Below are 16,029 nucleotides of genomic sequence, written 5' to 3'. Positions count from 1 at the left end.
AAATCACGGGGGCGATTTTTTTTTTAAATAACGCTAAAATCGCCCTCCACATGTACTTTTCAGTCATTGGGCGCCGCACGTTTAAAAAGATGACACAATACTGTGAAATCAATCACTGAAAAAACCCTAACTGCGATCCTTTCGTTATAACAGCTTGGTTTGTACGTTCGCTCACACACGAATTAATAGTCTAGTCAACAACGCAATATGAAAACCCACACTCAATAGCCAACCACCTAGCTAGCTAAAAAAATATTGGTTCATCGCGTGATCATTTTCGCACACACGTGTATGTGTATTTTTTTTCCCCCAGCTAGGTGTTGTGTATCACGGTACTGTGGAAAGAGTGAACTAACATTGAAAGCTCCTGCGATGTTTTTCCTAATAGACCTAAAAGGCAGGAGGGAAAAGTTTTGCGTCGTAGTAACAACCATGCAGTCTGTCTAATTACAAAATGGCGGGAAATTTCCAACTCCTTTTTAATAGGAAAATCGAACCGCAGCTGACTTATGTCGTAGGACATGGTGCCGTGTGGGTCATTTATGAACAGCTAACAGACTTGTTTCGATATAGGGGAATTGATCAAATGACTAACATGATAAAAAGATATAGGCCTATGGACCAATGGGGGGAGGGGTATATTAATGTGATATTGCGGATTTCCGTGATTTCTTTTCTACCTCCGAAATTTACACCTGCCAATTTCCGTGAATTTCTAACAACAGCGTTACTATATTATTTGATCCGTCATTTATGTTTTTCATTACCGATGCATATCCAACCTGCAGGGGGACAAAACTATTATCCTAACACACTGTAGCATACGCAAACTGGAGCCTATACCATAAATTTTTCTCGGGATTTTCATAACGTTCCCAACAATATTGCAACGATATTTTCATAAGTTTCCCATGATTTTCAATATTTTAGTATCATTAGATTAGGGACAATTGAGGAGAAGTGTAGTGCTGTAGCTGCTGAATATTATTCCAGATTAAAACTGACCATTGTGTACATTTTACGAACAGTAAATTTTTAATTATGGGTTGCCATGATTGAAAGTATAATCAAGTAGGGAGCAAACGACAGGCTAGGCATGTGGCGTCAGTGTGCGCATTTTGAGTGTGAAACTTTGCTTTGAGAGTTCTAATAAATTTTAAAATTCTTTATAAGATAGGCACCAAAATGTTGTCTTTAAACATCAATTTTCTCAGAGCTTCTGGGGGCTTCGACCCCATACCCCAACCAAGGCGTTGCCCATGGACCCTACCACGGGCACTAAGGCAGGCCCATGGTCCCCACCTATAACTGTGTCGCACTGCGTGCTGAATGACGCCCTCTGCATTAGTATAGAATCACCCACAAAGTTCTGTGATTTTTTTTTAACCCCAGGCTCATCCCTGTATATGGATTTTACTGATAAAATGTTGTAAAAATTAATCAATTTTGTAGCTACAATTTATACAGGAAAAACAGCCCTCGCAACACCAAAAAGAGCCCCCGTCATCAGTAAAACAGCCCTCGTAAAAAATCTGCTTGTGCTGAAAAGAGCCCTCGTCACTAAAAACTTATTTTGAGCCCTGCAGTAGATTGACCAGAAAGGTTTTCAGTTTCTATCAAAATCAACTCAGAAAGCTGCTTTGAAGAGAAATAATGTTGTGTCTGTGGTTTCCTTTTTTTCTTTTCTCTCTTACCTTTGAAAAAAAAAATATGTAGATTTGTAGTTTTTCCCCAAAAGAAGTACTTAATGAAAATTGGAGACACTTTGTAACCAAATTTTGGACAAGATGGAGACACTTTGTAACCAAATTTTAGACAAGATGGAGACACTTTGTAACCAAATTTTGGACAAGATGAAAACTAGCAAAGCTTATAATCTTCTCAGATTATTGACTAAGTATACATAACATTTAAGTCCCTTATTGTAATATTCACTACAGATCATTGAATGTATTAAAGCCACAGTCTGTACTGAATCTATAGTCTTGTGCTGCCTATTATGTAGCTCTTCGTCCGAAATTAAAATTGGAAAACCATGAGAAAGAATTACAGTCTCTGGGACGATAATGAAATTGCATTCATTTCTGAGAAGTAACGAAGAATGGCTAAATGAAACTTCAAATGGAGAGAAGCGGTATCTTGAATTGCCATTGGCAATCTTAAATTTATAATAATGGGTTTGCTTGCTCATAAAATATTGAAATTGTCTCAAAAGTCAAAAGGTCGATAAAAACTGAGAAGGTACTTGAAATCATCCTTCTCATTTTCTCATTTTCTTATCGAGCGATGAGGCGAAATGTCATCTCATATTTTCAAAAGTGTCTGACAAATTTGTCTTCGAAAAGACAGAGTGCTTGGTGACATGTTGTATGGGAAACTACTTCACAGCTGTTAGAGCAGTTAAGTTTCCTCATTGACAAATAGTTGCATCTTGCTGATCGCTTCTTGATATTTCTTAGAGACGCACTCTGCTGTTATATTTCTCGTTCCGACTGAGCCATGTGATATTCGTCTGACATAATTACATCTCCTTCAGTCTAACTGAGAGATCTATACATGCAGTTACAACTGATTGGATACTCCTAAAGATATTCACTATTTGAATATAAAATACAAACATGCTAAATGTCCCACGCATTAAACGTAAAATGTTGAAATGTGTCTTTTTCAGACCTTTGATGTGTATGCCTGGTTTCATACTTTCTGGTGTGCTTATTTGCATATTCATATCTCAAAACTTACTTGGTTTGAATAGTTATGAGCAAGGAACTTACTTGTCCCCTCACAACTTCTGCATTCTTTCCCCCTTTCATGTCATGTTCTAATAACCCTTTTTAGCTCTTTATTATTCCTTCAGAAGCTGGTCTATAGGTTAATTGCCTTATTCCATTGCTTCTGGAAGTATTTTTGGCGTGTAAAAATAAACAAGTGATACTTGTCTTGGACCTTTACAATTTAGATATTATGAAACAAAACACTCCATGCAGTTGAAATACTTAACACTTGACGCAAATGGCTGCTGAGGTTTGTGTTTATCTGAATACTTCGCGACTTGTAATTCAATTTACTTATACGCAGGTGACTTGCAGGCGTTACAATAATTAGCTAACTCTGTCACAGTCATTTTGATGAACGTTCCCTATGGGATGAATTAAGTTGTGAAATCTTACACAAATAGAGAATTTGAGTGCACCACCCACCTACGGCAAGTATCTTTGACCTTTTAACAGTTTTCTTCTCCCTTTAAATGGTTGATAATTAGCCTGTTAGTGCCTATAACTTTACAGTACTGTTCAAGACGGCCATATTCATTGCACTGTTGTCGAGCATGTATATGCAACTCACCATAAATGAGGACCTAAGCAGCTTTCGGCTGGTAGCTTCAATACGCAGATGACCGTAAAGAAAACAAGATGATACATATCTAGCAATTCTAACCGAAGAGCTCTTTAAGTAAAGCCTACACTTTATGCAGGTAGAGAAGTTATCACAAAACTACAAGTACTTGAATAGAGTCATAAAATACAAATCAGTTGGAATCAACATTCAATTTATGGAGCAATGTAGGGGGGGGGGGGGATTTGTAGGTATGCTTAAATATGAACAACTGTAGGCCTCTGTAAATCAAGATACTTATGAATAAACAATGTAACTGCTACAAACCATCAAATATGCCACTTTCTAATAAATTTCCACTCTTCTCCAAGGCCATAAATTCATTCGGGGACAGAAACTTGTAGTCAACGCCATTAATTTCACCTTCCCTGGGCAGTCTGGTGGTGCCTGAAAAGGTAACATTTGAAGAAGAAGGAGAAAAAGGCATAAATTTAGCAAAATTAACTGAACAGATGATAGCATTCCACAAATGCATAAAATTATTACTTTGCTTGATTACCACCCAGACCCCTACTTCAGGTTTGACTTCAAATTAGCAGTGGCCTACCAACCCCATGAGGCACCAATATATTGACCTTTAATATCTAACAAATACTCTAATCCCCCCCCCCCTTCCCTTCCCCTCCTTGTTATCACACATGCAGATATTTCTTCAGAAAAATTAATAAGTATTAACATTTCAACTTAGAGTAATTCTAAAAATTTTGTTTGGTAAATTGGACTTTATTGTATTGAACTAAAATAAATCACTGTGGACTTTCATTATCAATATTGTATTGAAGATTTATCAAAGTGATTGCAAAACGCTATATGATAAAGAACAGAACCTATCTTATTCCCAGCATTAAAGGAATTAAAATATTTGTATCCCTGCCGAAGGAAGTGCTCAATAACAATCTCAGTAGTCATATTGGGTACCAAATGCTGTTATTTTGAGTTATAAAGTCTTTCAAATGTTTTTATTTAAAAAAAAATGCCATCTATGCCTTTATAGTCTTTGCTTCTAAAACTTTCCTCCCTGCCCACAGTAATATCCTACATCACTTTCCTAAGATGTTGATGGACGCAAACAGGATCAGACAGGCCTTGTTTAAAGAACCTTTCAACAGACTTCAAAAGCATGAAAAGAAGGAGAAGAAAATAACAGAATGCAAAAACTCCAAGTTGAGAATGCACCTCTGCAACTGTTCGCTATCAATTTGTCGCATTTGGAGTTGAAAAGGGTTGCAATTCTTCTGTAACCTTTACCAGTGACTTGCTAATTCAGTCCACAGGGATACAGTCTGTATAATGTTGCCAGAAGCGAGATCTCTCAAGTGAAAGCTAACGTTAAAGCAATTCACTGGATTTGCAGATTCGAGAATCTTCCCGTCACACAAATTCATGAGACATAATAATCATAATAATATACTATTTTGGCAGATTTTCTTATCACAACAGATAGTACATACCTGGATATCTGAGTGTTTCTTTTTTCAAAGCAAAATCTTCATTTCTTTGTTTAGGCCTATACTACTGTCATAGTAGAAAAAGTAAATCTGTAGGCCTGGCCTAATTTGTATACCAGAAAATGGGCAGATATTAGTGTTGCCATTCAGCTGATCAGACAAATTCCATTATTCGGGAAAATTACTTTATAACAACTAAGTACTTTATCAACTGATTTTAACACCACTAGTTTTCTTGACTGAAACTGGTGGGGGGGGGGGGTGTGGCTTGGGAGCACAGTGAAATATGGTTCCAATTCAGGGAATAAACTACAGCAAAGTGTTCAAATTTTTCTGTAACACTTTTGAAGGCTCTGAATTTTAGTCTGAGCTTTTAAACTATTATAGTTCCTGAATCCATTATACACAAAAACCCTGCTCTATAACCTTGTAACTTGTACAGGAGTTGGTTCAATTTCCATAAAAATAAATTTTGCTATATGATAGCTGATAAATAATTCCTTGAATCTTCGATTATGACTGAAGTAGAATCAACTGCTTTAATAGCTGTTGTTCAATGGAAATGATATGGAAAGATGAATTACATGTTCAACATGCCTCATTTGTAACCTTGTAAGGTCCACGTTGGGGATCGCAGCAGCATTAAGATACTGGTATAGACAAAGACAGATTTGCTCTTGGTCGTAAACATTAATGTCTACAGTATTTAATATACCCATAGTTGATGTATCAAGATTTTTACCGAAGCATATTTGGCTGAGAAGAATATTACGGGTTATAACCTAAACACGCTCTAAAATACTCATAGCTATATTATGTAATATTATGTAATGTTGTAATTTTCAAGGAATATTGCGATGAATAAATTCACTGAAGATAAAATCACAATGATCGGTTTTCAATTATCATCAATAATTGTTACAAATTGTACCAATTAATATAATTAATAAACAGACAAGTTGATTCAGATTACTCGAAGCCATCTTCGATAAAATATCAGAGGAGACACACCAAGGAGCAGACAGAGAGATACGGAGAAAAAACTTGTCAAGTCTTTGTAGCAAATATTAAAACTTTTTTGAGGAAGTATTTTGACTGATACTGGTTTTGGAAAGCTACTATTACTCCAATCTTCTTGACCCCAACTTGGTCTATACATGTATCCAACATCTGTTTAAGTTTTATTTCCATCACCCTTTCTCATTTGATTCACCATCGATCCTATGAACATACCACCCCTACCATCACCACCACCACCAATTTCATCCCATCATCAGTACCCCACCCCCATCTGCCCCCATTTATGACCATCATCCAGCCTACCTTTATCATCACCACCATGGCTCCCCCCCCCATTCCCCTCACAATCAATTACATATAATGGGGGAGAGGAATGTGTCACTTACAAGGCACGGTTCTGTAGTACAGATTCTCTCTGATTGTTTGTTGTAGATCATGATCAATTGAACCTTTCTGGAATCTCGTGTTCAGATATCTCCTTAAGTCCTTGGTTAAAGGTTGACCTGAAAAAGATACAAGAAACAAAGATCGCCTTTAATTAAAAAAATGTCTCATTTAATTGTCCTGCAGGAGAGCAAGACTTGCTCAACATGTAGGTACTATATGTTATTACACTAAATGAATGATTTTCAGGCTGGTTATTATGACATTGTTAACATTCCCAACTGAACCTTTTTTAAGTTTTGTCAAAAGATTTCCAAATACAGCCTAGCCTACCTTTATAAACATTCTCCTCTTCACAAGACAACTGTTTACTGTAGTTACTACAAGTGGCACAGGTGGATATTTCTTGCGATGTATAAGGTACGTAAAGGAGAACGAAAGTTCAACCGATGTCAAGATTTATAATCGTGCCTGATTTATTGACATAGTTAAGCAAACTACATACCTATATGGATAAGGTGTGAAGATATGCAGTGAAATAGAAAATATTTTGAACTACTGCTGTCAATTAAATACTCTTCAAAGCACTAGAAGGATAAGTTACTGATACCGACTATACATATCAAAGTTACAGGTTTTCAATCTAGAAGTTTTCACTGTCATGCATGTGAACTGTTTCAAATCAGGCAGAGAAAGCACAAACCTAGTTGACTATACTTCCAGATAAGAATAGATCAGTTTATTTCTTATGAAACATCTCCCCCACACTTTCCTCCCATTCTGCCATTTTCCTTCCACAGGTCCTTTATCCATTCCCTTCTTTCTCATAATCATCTGCAGTTTCTTGCTATTAGCTACATTAGCCCAAATCTGACTGATTTGCATACTAACTAATCAAATAACTGATCAAATGTTACCCTTCTTTGAACACTAAAAACATGCACAAGTTTCCCCATACATCCTAACATCACATCACAAATAGCTTGTTTTAAAGTTGATATAATTGTCAAGGTGCCCTTTATTAAAAGGAGAAATTCAAAATTTAAAGAAGTTTTATATGCTTAGTTACATGTAATTAAATTGATATGAATATTCATGAATAAAATGTCTTGACAAAGCTATATTACTGAGAGCTATACAGAATTTCTGCACCACGTCTATGGAACGCCCTGCCGCCTGTATTTCGCCTTTTACCCACCTTTGATTCTTTTTGAGTCCCAACCCTAAAACTCCTCTTTTTATCATGTACTTTAATAACTGATCTTAGTTTTTATTTATCTTAACCTCATTTATATTTATTTTCTGATTTTGCTTTGACTACGTTATGCCTTTTATTACTCTGTATCTTATATTTGTAATATTTATAATACTTTACTATAGTCCCATGTAAAAGTGCTTTCCATGAGATGTCCTTTTACGAATGTATAAAGCGCTATAATAACTATATTATTATTATTATTATTATAATTCATTATTTTCTCTCTTCCACCTTCATCTGGTGAAATCATGTACAGTACGATCATGGAGGTGTCTAAGTTTAATCCACAGCAAGCCTTTTTTTTTAAGTAAAACTCCAAAGATTTGGTGAAATTGCAGACCAAATTGCCAAATGTTGCTTTAAATATGGAGTATATGTCATCACATAGGTTGAGTGACATATCCTCAGGTTGGAGATCAGACCCATACTAGATACAATGCATTGTTTACACCCACTAAACAACTGAAGAAAGATAACATCTGTTTATACTGTACAATTCCATATAGGTCACAGCATCAATAGGACCTTAGCTACGTAAATTACAGGGCAAATTCTTTTCATAGATAGTGTAACTGCAGTTTGCATATTATTGTACAGTTATTAAGATTACAACTACTGTGCCTGCAGAAACAACAATTAACTTGTGACTCTCATCAATGACAGAAAGGTGAAGGACACAAACAGTTACTAATTCAGACAATATCAAAAAGATCATCTATTTGGGGGAAGGGGGGTTTGGGGGGTGGGGGACTGCTAACAGAATGAAACCCTTAAAGTCAATGGGTTTTTACTTTTACAGCTGCCATGCTTCCCTCTATAATAATTTCGGTAGTCTGCTTACCTAAATTTGTAACTTTTAACACCACACTGTAAGTCCCATAAAATATGACTTGTACTACCACCTCATTCCTTGAACTCTAGTTCTACCAACTTAAGGTTACTGACAAAAGGCAGGAAGGTATAGTGTTGAAATGTCTCAGTCTGCAATTTGAATTTACCTTATACATGTGGCTAGGATATACTGTAGGACCGACAAAGTATGTAGGAGGAAGAATCACTGGTCATTTACATCACCTAATATATTAATTTTTACTGAATATCAGTTCAGAGTTTATTATTCAAAGCATTCAAATGAACTACAGTAGCAAGGCATGTGTTTTAATCCAGTCATTCAGATATTTTTAGTCCATCAGTTTTAAACCATATTTTGTTTTCGTTTTGTTCATGTTGGTACTTTTAAGGAAAAGGCACCCAATAAAGAACCTGGGCGGCTGGGCCCCACAAACCACACAACTGAACGACTGATCTGCTCTCAATCCCAGTCCCCTTGCATTGAGACTGTGATCATCATCAGATGTATAGGATTCACCTAGAAAGGTAAAAATATATACTACACATGATCTTAGCCAAAAGGCCGAGAAGCAATGTTGGTTATAAATGGTATAACTACCATACATTTGGCCCATGTTCAGAATGCTAAAAGAAATGGCCAATTACACTATATGATGAGAATAATCCAGGCTTAATCAGTTTGGGAACTTACAGATGAACAGTAAGTCTGTATTGGGGCCTTTGGGGGCTTACATTTTTCAATCCAAATATTGAAGGTCCAACCTAATCCATTCTCAAAAGGGATATCTCCAGGGCACTAAAATAGAACTGAGGGCATAAAATAGCTTAGCGCTAACCTCTCCTTTGAAACATCATTGATAATCGAAAAGCCACTGAATGGTAAGAGGATATACCCTTAAATAAGTACATATAAGGGAGAATGGACTGGGAATTAATTTGTAAAGATTTATCACTGCCGTGATTTTTGTCAATAGATACTGATGGGTTTGTATTGTGTACATGTCTTCTATTGAAATGGTTAGTGTATAACAGGACTGCACTATTATTAACTTCCTGCTATAAAGGCCCGTCTATATGTTATGTGTGCAGGTTTGGATTGCATCGAGGGCTTTGCCTGGTCTATTGGACAATACACCGGCAGCTTTCTAACAAAATGTTCACCTACAGTATAAGTAAGAGAGAACTCTCTTCTTCGAAATCACGTCTCTGTTTAAAGTGAAAACTGAAAAACATGTCCACCATTGTCTATAATGTCATGAAAAATAACAGGATAACAACTAGCAAGGATGGATTAAGCTTGCCAATGCACTCTTCAATTAAGTTTTCTTACATATTGGATACATGTGATTGAGGTGAACTCTAAGAGATTACACTGAGTCACTTAGGAATGACCAGAGAATAATAACTTTGGTCTATATAATTCATAATTTCTAAGTTTGTGAGTTTCAGAATGGTTCCCGTTCCCTAATCTTGTTTAACAGGTACAGTGCAATTACACTAAGGAAGCAGCTTCACAGAGAGAAATGCAGAAAAACTAGAAATACTGCACTTCTAGCCTTCTTGACAGTTGGGTTACTTCTTGTTCAACATCCAAATCATAAGCTGCCTACAAGTTACAACAATGAAATAGTTTACATTTTGCATGCACATCATGTACTTAAAAAGTTCAGACATTTCCAATTATTTATATATTGAGAAAAAAACTCTGAAGGTTCTCCGTAAATTTCCAGAACCGTTATAAATCTTTGCAGCTTCTTCGTGCATAGCATATTGATCAGCTCACCCGGCATATATATTTTCCTTAAATTGCGAAACCAGATAGATTATTCTGACTTTGTTAAATGCTCTGTAAAGCCTATGCACACACTGCACAGCAGACTGGAAACCATTACCGTAGAAGCTAGACAACACTTCATGCTTCAATGTTTCTGATTGATCATCCCGTTCATCCCCTAAGTATCTCAGTTTATTTTTGCTCATTAATAAATCAAACTATTGGAGGGTGGGGGGAGGGCTCAATGGGAATAAATACATTGTCACACACAAACAAAATTAGTAATTAAGTCATCTGATAGCGTCGGAGAATCCATGATTATTGGCTGCGATCAGATTTTATATCTTCAAGGGAATTATTGCGAGAGAAAACGTTAATTTCCTGTAATTGATTCTGCAGCCCAATGATACTAGTATTATAATTATGTGTATATTCTGTTCAGATAATTTTCTGTTCCAATGAATTAATATAGCCTCATGTTTTTCAAAGTACGCTATATATACTATGCTAGGGAGATAGCAATGATATATACCTGTGTAGACCAGTTAACCACTGATACAGTGGGAGTATCAAGTTATTCATTTAATGATATTATACAAGTAGCAGGTCTGTAGTCTGATCAAAGCTGTTAGGATGTTTTACTGTACATTCAAAAGTGGTACAATACTCTCAGTGCATATTTTATGAGTTGTGTGCAAAAACTACAGGTATTTCTATATGCCTGATACACAAAGCATGTTAAGATTAAACCAGTATATTGTTGTGTGTAATATGTACCAAAAACATATAAACAAATAAGAGAGGTACTTAATGGTTTGCTTTGAAACATGAAAAGCTTTATAATCAAGGTAAAACCAATTTAAAAACAAATAATTCTAAAGATGTGAATATAGTACTAGCTGATTAATGTGTATAATCTCTGGAATATATAGTATATATATGACAATAAAGCAGCATTCATCATGCATCCCACTGGGTACAAACATGCACAACACATCGTAGCCATATTCATAAATCATAATGCATTCCACTATATACAAACATGCACAACAGACCTTTGCCACATCATGACTGCCTAATATGAAGTTCAATTTTGACAGTTTCCCTACAATCACATTGTTAGGAAGAATTTGCCATTTTGTAAGAATGAATTTAAATGAAAGTGTCTTGTTTGTAAGCAAGTCAACAGGGACACAGGTGTGTTTTTTACATGTCACACAATAGTGTGCTTTGACCTGTGGACAGATAAATATTCATGACTTTGCATGGAACATATCTAACTGCAACATAGATCTAGACTTACACTGTACCATTGACAAAGACAAAGTGTATATCGGTCTCAATCGCATAATTACCACCCTCCATTTGTACAGTAATGTGCAGGTCAGAAATGCACAATATGCTCTCATCTTAGAAAGACTGACCAGAAAAACTGACCTACAATTCATTACTGGACACTCTAAAACAACTACGGCCTGAAATCCATACTCTTGTGTCAAGTGTCACTGACACTATACACAAGGGTCCTTGACTTGGTACAGTACCATTATACAGTTATAATCACAAAGCCTCCTTTTACTGTGTAGGCAAACATGCAACAGTTGTTTAAATATTCAGTAGTACATCAGTTAATTGAGTCATTTGAAGTGTACCACAAACTGTACACACACAATCACCATGGCATTGTTTCCTAAAGTTCATTACAGTACAAAACAAGAACGCATAAGTCTCTCAGTGATTCACTGATGCCTCTTTTATTGAATGACAAATTTCCCATTATTATTATAAATTAAATTTATACAAGGCATACATTATTCACATACTGTACGCAGTTAGTAAGAGCTCCCTGGTTACAATGTACCACCATAAGTTACCAACTGTGATGTTTATGACATAAGCTCATGTGTATGTCATTATGATATATATATACTGTTTACATAGTGTGACACTAGTGATACATTGTAGATCCATACATAATTACTGTACTGTTTATATATGGTACAGACTAGTACAGACGAAAGTAAATTGTACTGTTGGGTTCAGATGTACTGTATGTTGGATTCTACAAGTCTATGAGCGTATCATTTCATCATAACTGAACAAAATTTTAACGAAACATGAAAAACCTCCGCACTCACTGTATAATTACCAGAGAGATGCATTCAATAGAGCGTGTCATATGTAGGTCAGCTGTTGTATACATGTACATGCAGCTCTGGTTTTAAATTTTTAATGATTGCAAATTTATGTGAAATTTAACAAATTTGGAACACTTCACTTCAGAACAACAGAGCAGGATCAAATGAAAACACCAAGCAGCTCGATGCAAAAACACAAAATTGACTCATGAATCCAGCACATTGTTCTGAATATTTAAATGTAATTACCCATACAAAGGCTACAGTATGGAAAATTGTCATTTTAGATGTTCCTTAAATTTCTTGGATATCTTCTACAGCTTCTGCTTAATTATTATTTATGTTTTTCTATCTTGGTTCATTTATGAGTCCTCTTCTAAGTACAATGGATAAGAGTTCATACCAAAATTAATAAGGCAGTCATAGTCATTTATAAACGTTTGACTTTCTGCAGCCTTCTCCATGCAATAATGTTTGCACAGCTTTACGGTTTTCCAAAAAATAAATTATGTGATAAATAATTCAAAGTTAAACAAAACCTATATATGTGGAATTAATTTTTACTGGTAAATGTTAAAGCAGCAATTTGTATCGCTATAAAGCACAATGAAAACTGTGGATACTGTACAACAGTATGATCTAGAGTTATATAGTCATAAACTCTAGTCACGTTGCCAGTAAATCTGAAAGACTGACAATTCTTAGTTATTTATGCTTTTTGTTTTTGTCATAAATTATTAAATTATATCACATCATTTCTCTTGAGATTTGTAAGGATGTAAATTTGTTGTCATAAATCATGTTGTCTGGCCACTGATTGGTTAATCACTTAATGTGAAACACTGCTCTTAACTATGGTACGTACTACAGTGTACATACAGTAGCTACCAATTTTATTTGCATTTTAACAACGCTGCTTTACCTCTGAGTCAGTTTTGTGTGCAGCTGTATAGAAGGGCAAACAGCTGCAAGATGTAAGGTGGCATTGGGATCATATATACACAGTTAGATGAACATACTACACAAATATAATATATACTACACCATCCCCATGGGAAAGGCCTTGGCTTGCATACACAACATGAATAATCTTAAGTTGGTAGAAATGTGAAGTACAGTAGAAATTTGTATCCGTCAGTTGAACGCCTGCAATCTAGGTAAACTTCCATCTTGGCAGTGAAAACCTGAACAACAAATCTACACAAGTTCAGGTCTTTTGGGAAAATTTGGGTAGCAAGTTTACATAACCTACTGTACCAAGTTTTTTGTATTAATATTATTATGATATATATATTGTATATATAATATAATATGTAATGTGTATAATATATATTATTACATATTTTTTTATTAATATTGCACACTAAGGCATCCTCCTAGGTTTTGTTATGCAGATAAAAGTTAGTGAGTTAATAGTGAGAATCAAAATCATTTGCTTCGATCCTTTGTAACTCACTACCATGACACTTGTTTCCCTATCTGTTACTAATATTGTATATATATCCCAATTCAAATCTAGTTGGCAAATAATCAGAAAAATTCCAAAAAATTAGATTTTTACCCTATTACTTAACATGAAACATAACAAAATCAAGCTAATGGCAAGGCAAAACTTTGAAAGGATTTTATTCTGTCTGTCCCCCGGACAAACCACACCTCACTTTTGGTTGTCCTGACAGCAAATTTGGTTGACCAAAAAGAACGTAATAATAGCAATATTTTCACTGTAGGAGATATATGTAGGTTTGGTGAATAGGACACCACCTGCTTGGGGGTATTAGGTTACAATACAATCTGAATTCGATGTAAACAACTAGTCTTCTGTCTCCTCTGCCATACGATTTGGTCGTCTCTTGATGACCATTAAAACTTTACCCTGTAATGGCCTACATTTTAATGGGATTCTAGTATTGGTTAGCATAATTTACATAATTAAAATCAACTGAAAAAGCTTCTGTAATGCAAGCCATATGAAATGGCACACACTTTCTTGATCATTTATATATATACAGTACTGTACTCAACAAGTGTACATTGCTTACGTATATATATCGCTTTGGACTGATTTTCATGTAGCACTCCACCAACAAAGTAGTGACGCGTTTTGCCCTGAAACAAATTATACACAGTTAGACCTATTAAAAGCAATATATATGCCACACAGCAAGCTGAATCCTAGGAGCAAGATGACTAAGTAGGTGTGGTTGAATTGGTGAAATGATAGCTCCATTAAACTTTTCCGTTAATTAGAGGCTTCAGAACTATCTTCTCTAAAACAAGAGGCAGCCTCTCGAGGGCTGTGCAAAGTCTAGACTTTAACCTAAGACAGTTCTTTTAATTAATGTCAGAATTAATGACTGTATGGTCTAAATTTACTTTCATTTTAGGAGTACTAACAAAGGGAGCTCAGTATATGAACACCTTAATGTCAATTTAAAGCAAAGAATGATTCATCTACTGAAACTAATCAATATTTTAGAACTTGTGTATCATGATGTATGTAAAATACAGTTAAGTGACACTAATATTGGCACAGGTATGTTATTAAGTACAAACACATATATCAAACCAATGTGGGAGGGAGACAAATCATTGTGTCAATAAACTTGCTACTTGAACATGGCACTTTATACGTCTTTGGAGTTATTCATGCTTTTCTCGTTGCAATTCTGTGAGGATCTGATTTGCTTGGGTTGTGTACAAAGCGTAGACGAGGATGAGTCTAGAGTTTGACAGCTGTAAGTGTATATATTTGTAACATGGAACTTTGGCTAAACATCAGTGCTCAGGAACTCCTTTAGATTGAACATGAATCATCCCAGTCTTTTATAAACAGCAACCTTTGTACATGGATACAAAATGAGAAACTAGTTAACAGATACCATCTTAAATGAGCTGTTACAGTTTTTCACACTTGTACAATAATTTGTTTTTCGTCCGATTTGGAAAAAAATAAACTGTTGGGTTATTTCCCTTTGCCACAGATAAAACCTGAGTCGTGAATCGATGTCAGTGATGTTGTTTGATACACTATATCACACAATGTTAAATGCAACAAGCACTGATGTTGGAAATTGAGAACCCTTTCAAATCATGAATGCCATTGTACAGTAGTACATTACAGCATAGTTTTAGTACGGATGTTTACTGCTCTGACAGTACTGTATGGTACCCAACATTACATTTTGAAGTAAAAATAGTGATTTATCCCTAATAACAATCTGCTTATTGTATTTCAACCTTTTGTTACCTCTTTTTTCTTGGCGGTGATTTCGGGCTGGGAGTGGGAGGACGGCTTTGTTTGTTGTTGTTTTTTTTGTGTTTTTTAAGAAAGATTTGAATTATAAAGGTCATGTTGTACCACTCATTAATAAGCATGTAACTAATGTCAATTGAACACTACACTAGCTTCAGTTAAAAACAACTTAAGACACCTTATCTCATAGCTTCTTACAAAATTTGCTTCAATTCTACTCCTGCTAGAAACAGTGATGGTATCATGATAGTCCCTTTTGCCCAACCAGACCATTACTTCTCACTAGAGCCATAGTCAGAATTAAGTCACAGTATTTTCCCACCCAGGACTTCTTCATATAATAGTTATCAACTATTGCACTCCTGTACACCATGTACAGGTTCTACCATGGAAGAAGCCTAAGTCCTGGAGGTAATCACACATCCATGGTACAACATTTTCCTTGTGGTAAGAATACTCAAACAATTTAAGCTGCGCCATCCTTGATTGTCAAAAGCTGTGAA

At 35.5% G+C, this 16,029-nt stretch overlaps 1 protein-coding gene across 8 annotated transcripts in view; it reads right to left on the bottom strand.

Annotated features, from left to right (window-relative positions):
* Positions 1–16,029, bottom strand: part of LOC139961640 (membrane-associated guanylate kinase, WW and PDZ domain-containing protein 3-like) — a 100,221-nt gene that overhangs the window by 75,003 nt on the left and 9,189 nt on the right. For all 8 annotated transcript variants that reach the window (XM_071960980.1, XM_071960983.1, XM_071960982.1 and 5 more), the window contains exons 3-4: positions 6,251–6,367; positions 3,664–3,783 (exon numbers count right to left, since the gene is read on the bottom strand). In XM_071960980.1, the coding sequence (XP_071817081.1) occupies positions 3,664–3,783; positions 6,251–6,367 (237 nt within the window). The remainder of the gene's footprint in view (positions 1–3,663; positions 3,784–6,250; positions 6,368–16,029) is intronic.

This window comes from Apostichopus japonicus, chromosome 20, assembly GCF_037975245.1.
Source record: "Apostichopus japonicus isolate 1M-3 chromosome 20, ASM3797524v1, whole genome shotgun sequence".
NCBI lineage: Eukaryota > Metazoa > Echinodermata > Holothuroidea > Aspidochirotida > Stichopodidae > Apostichopus > Apostichopus japonicus.
The sequence above is the reverse complement of the archived record's forward strand: the minus strand, read 5'-3'. Positions and strand labels throughout refer to the sequence as shown.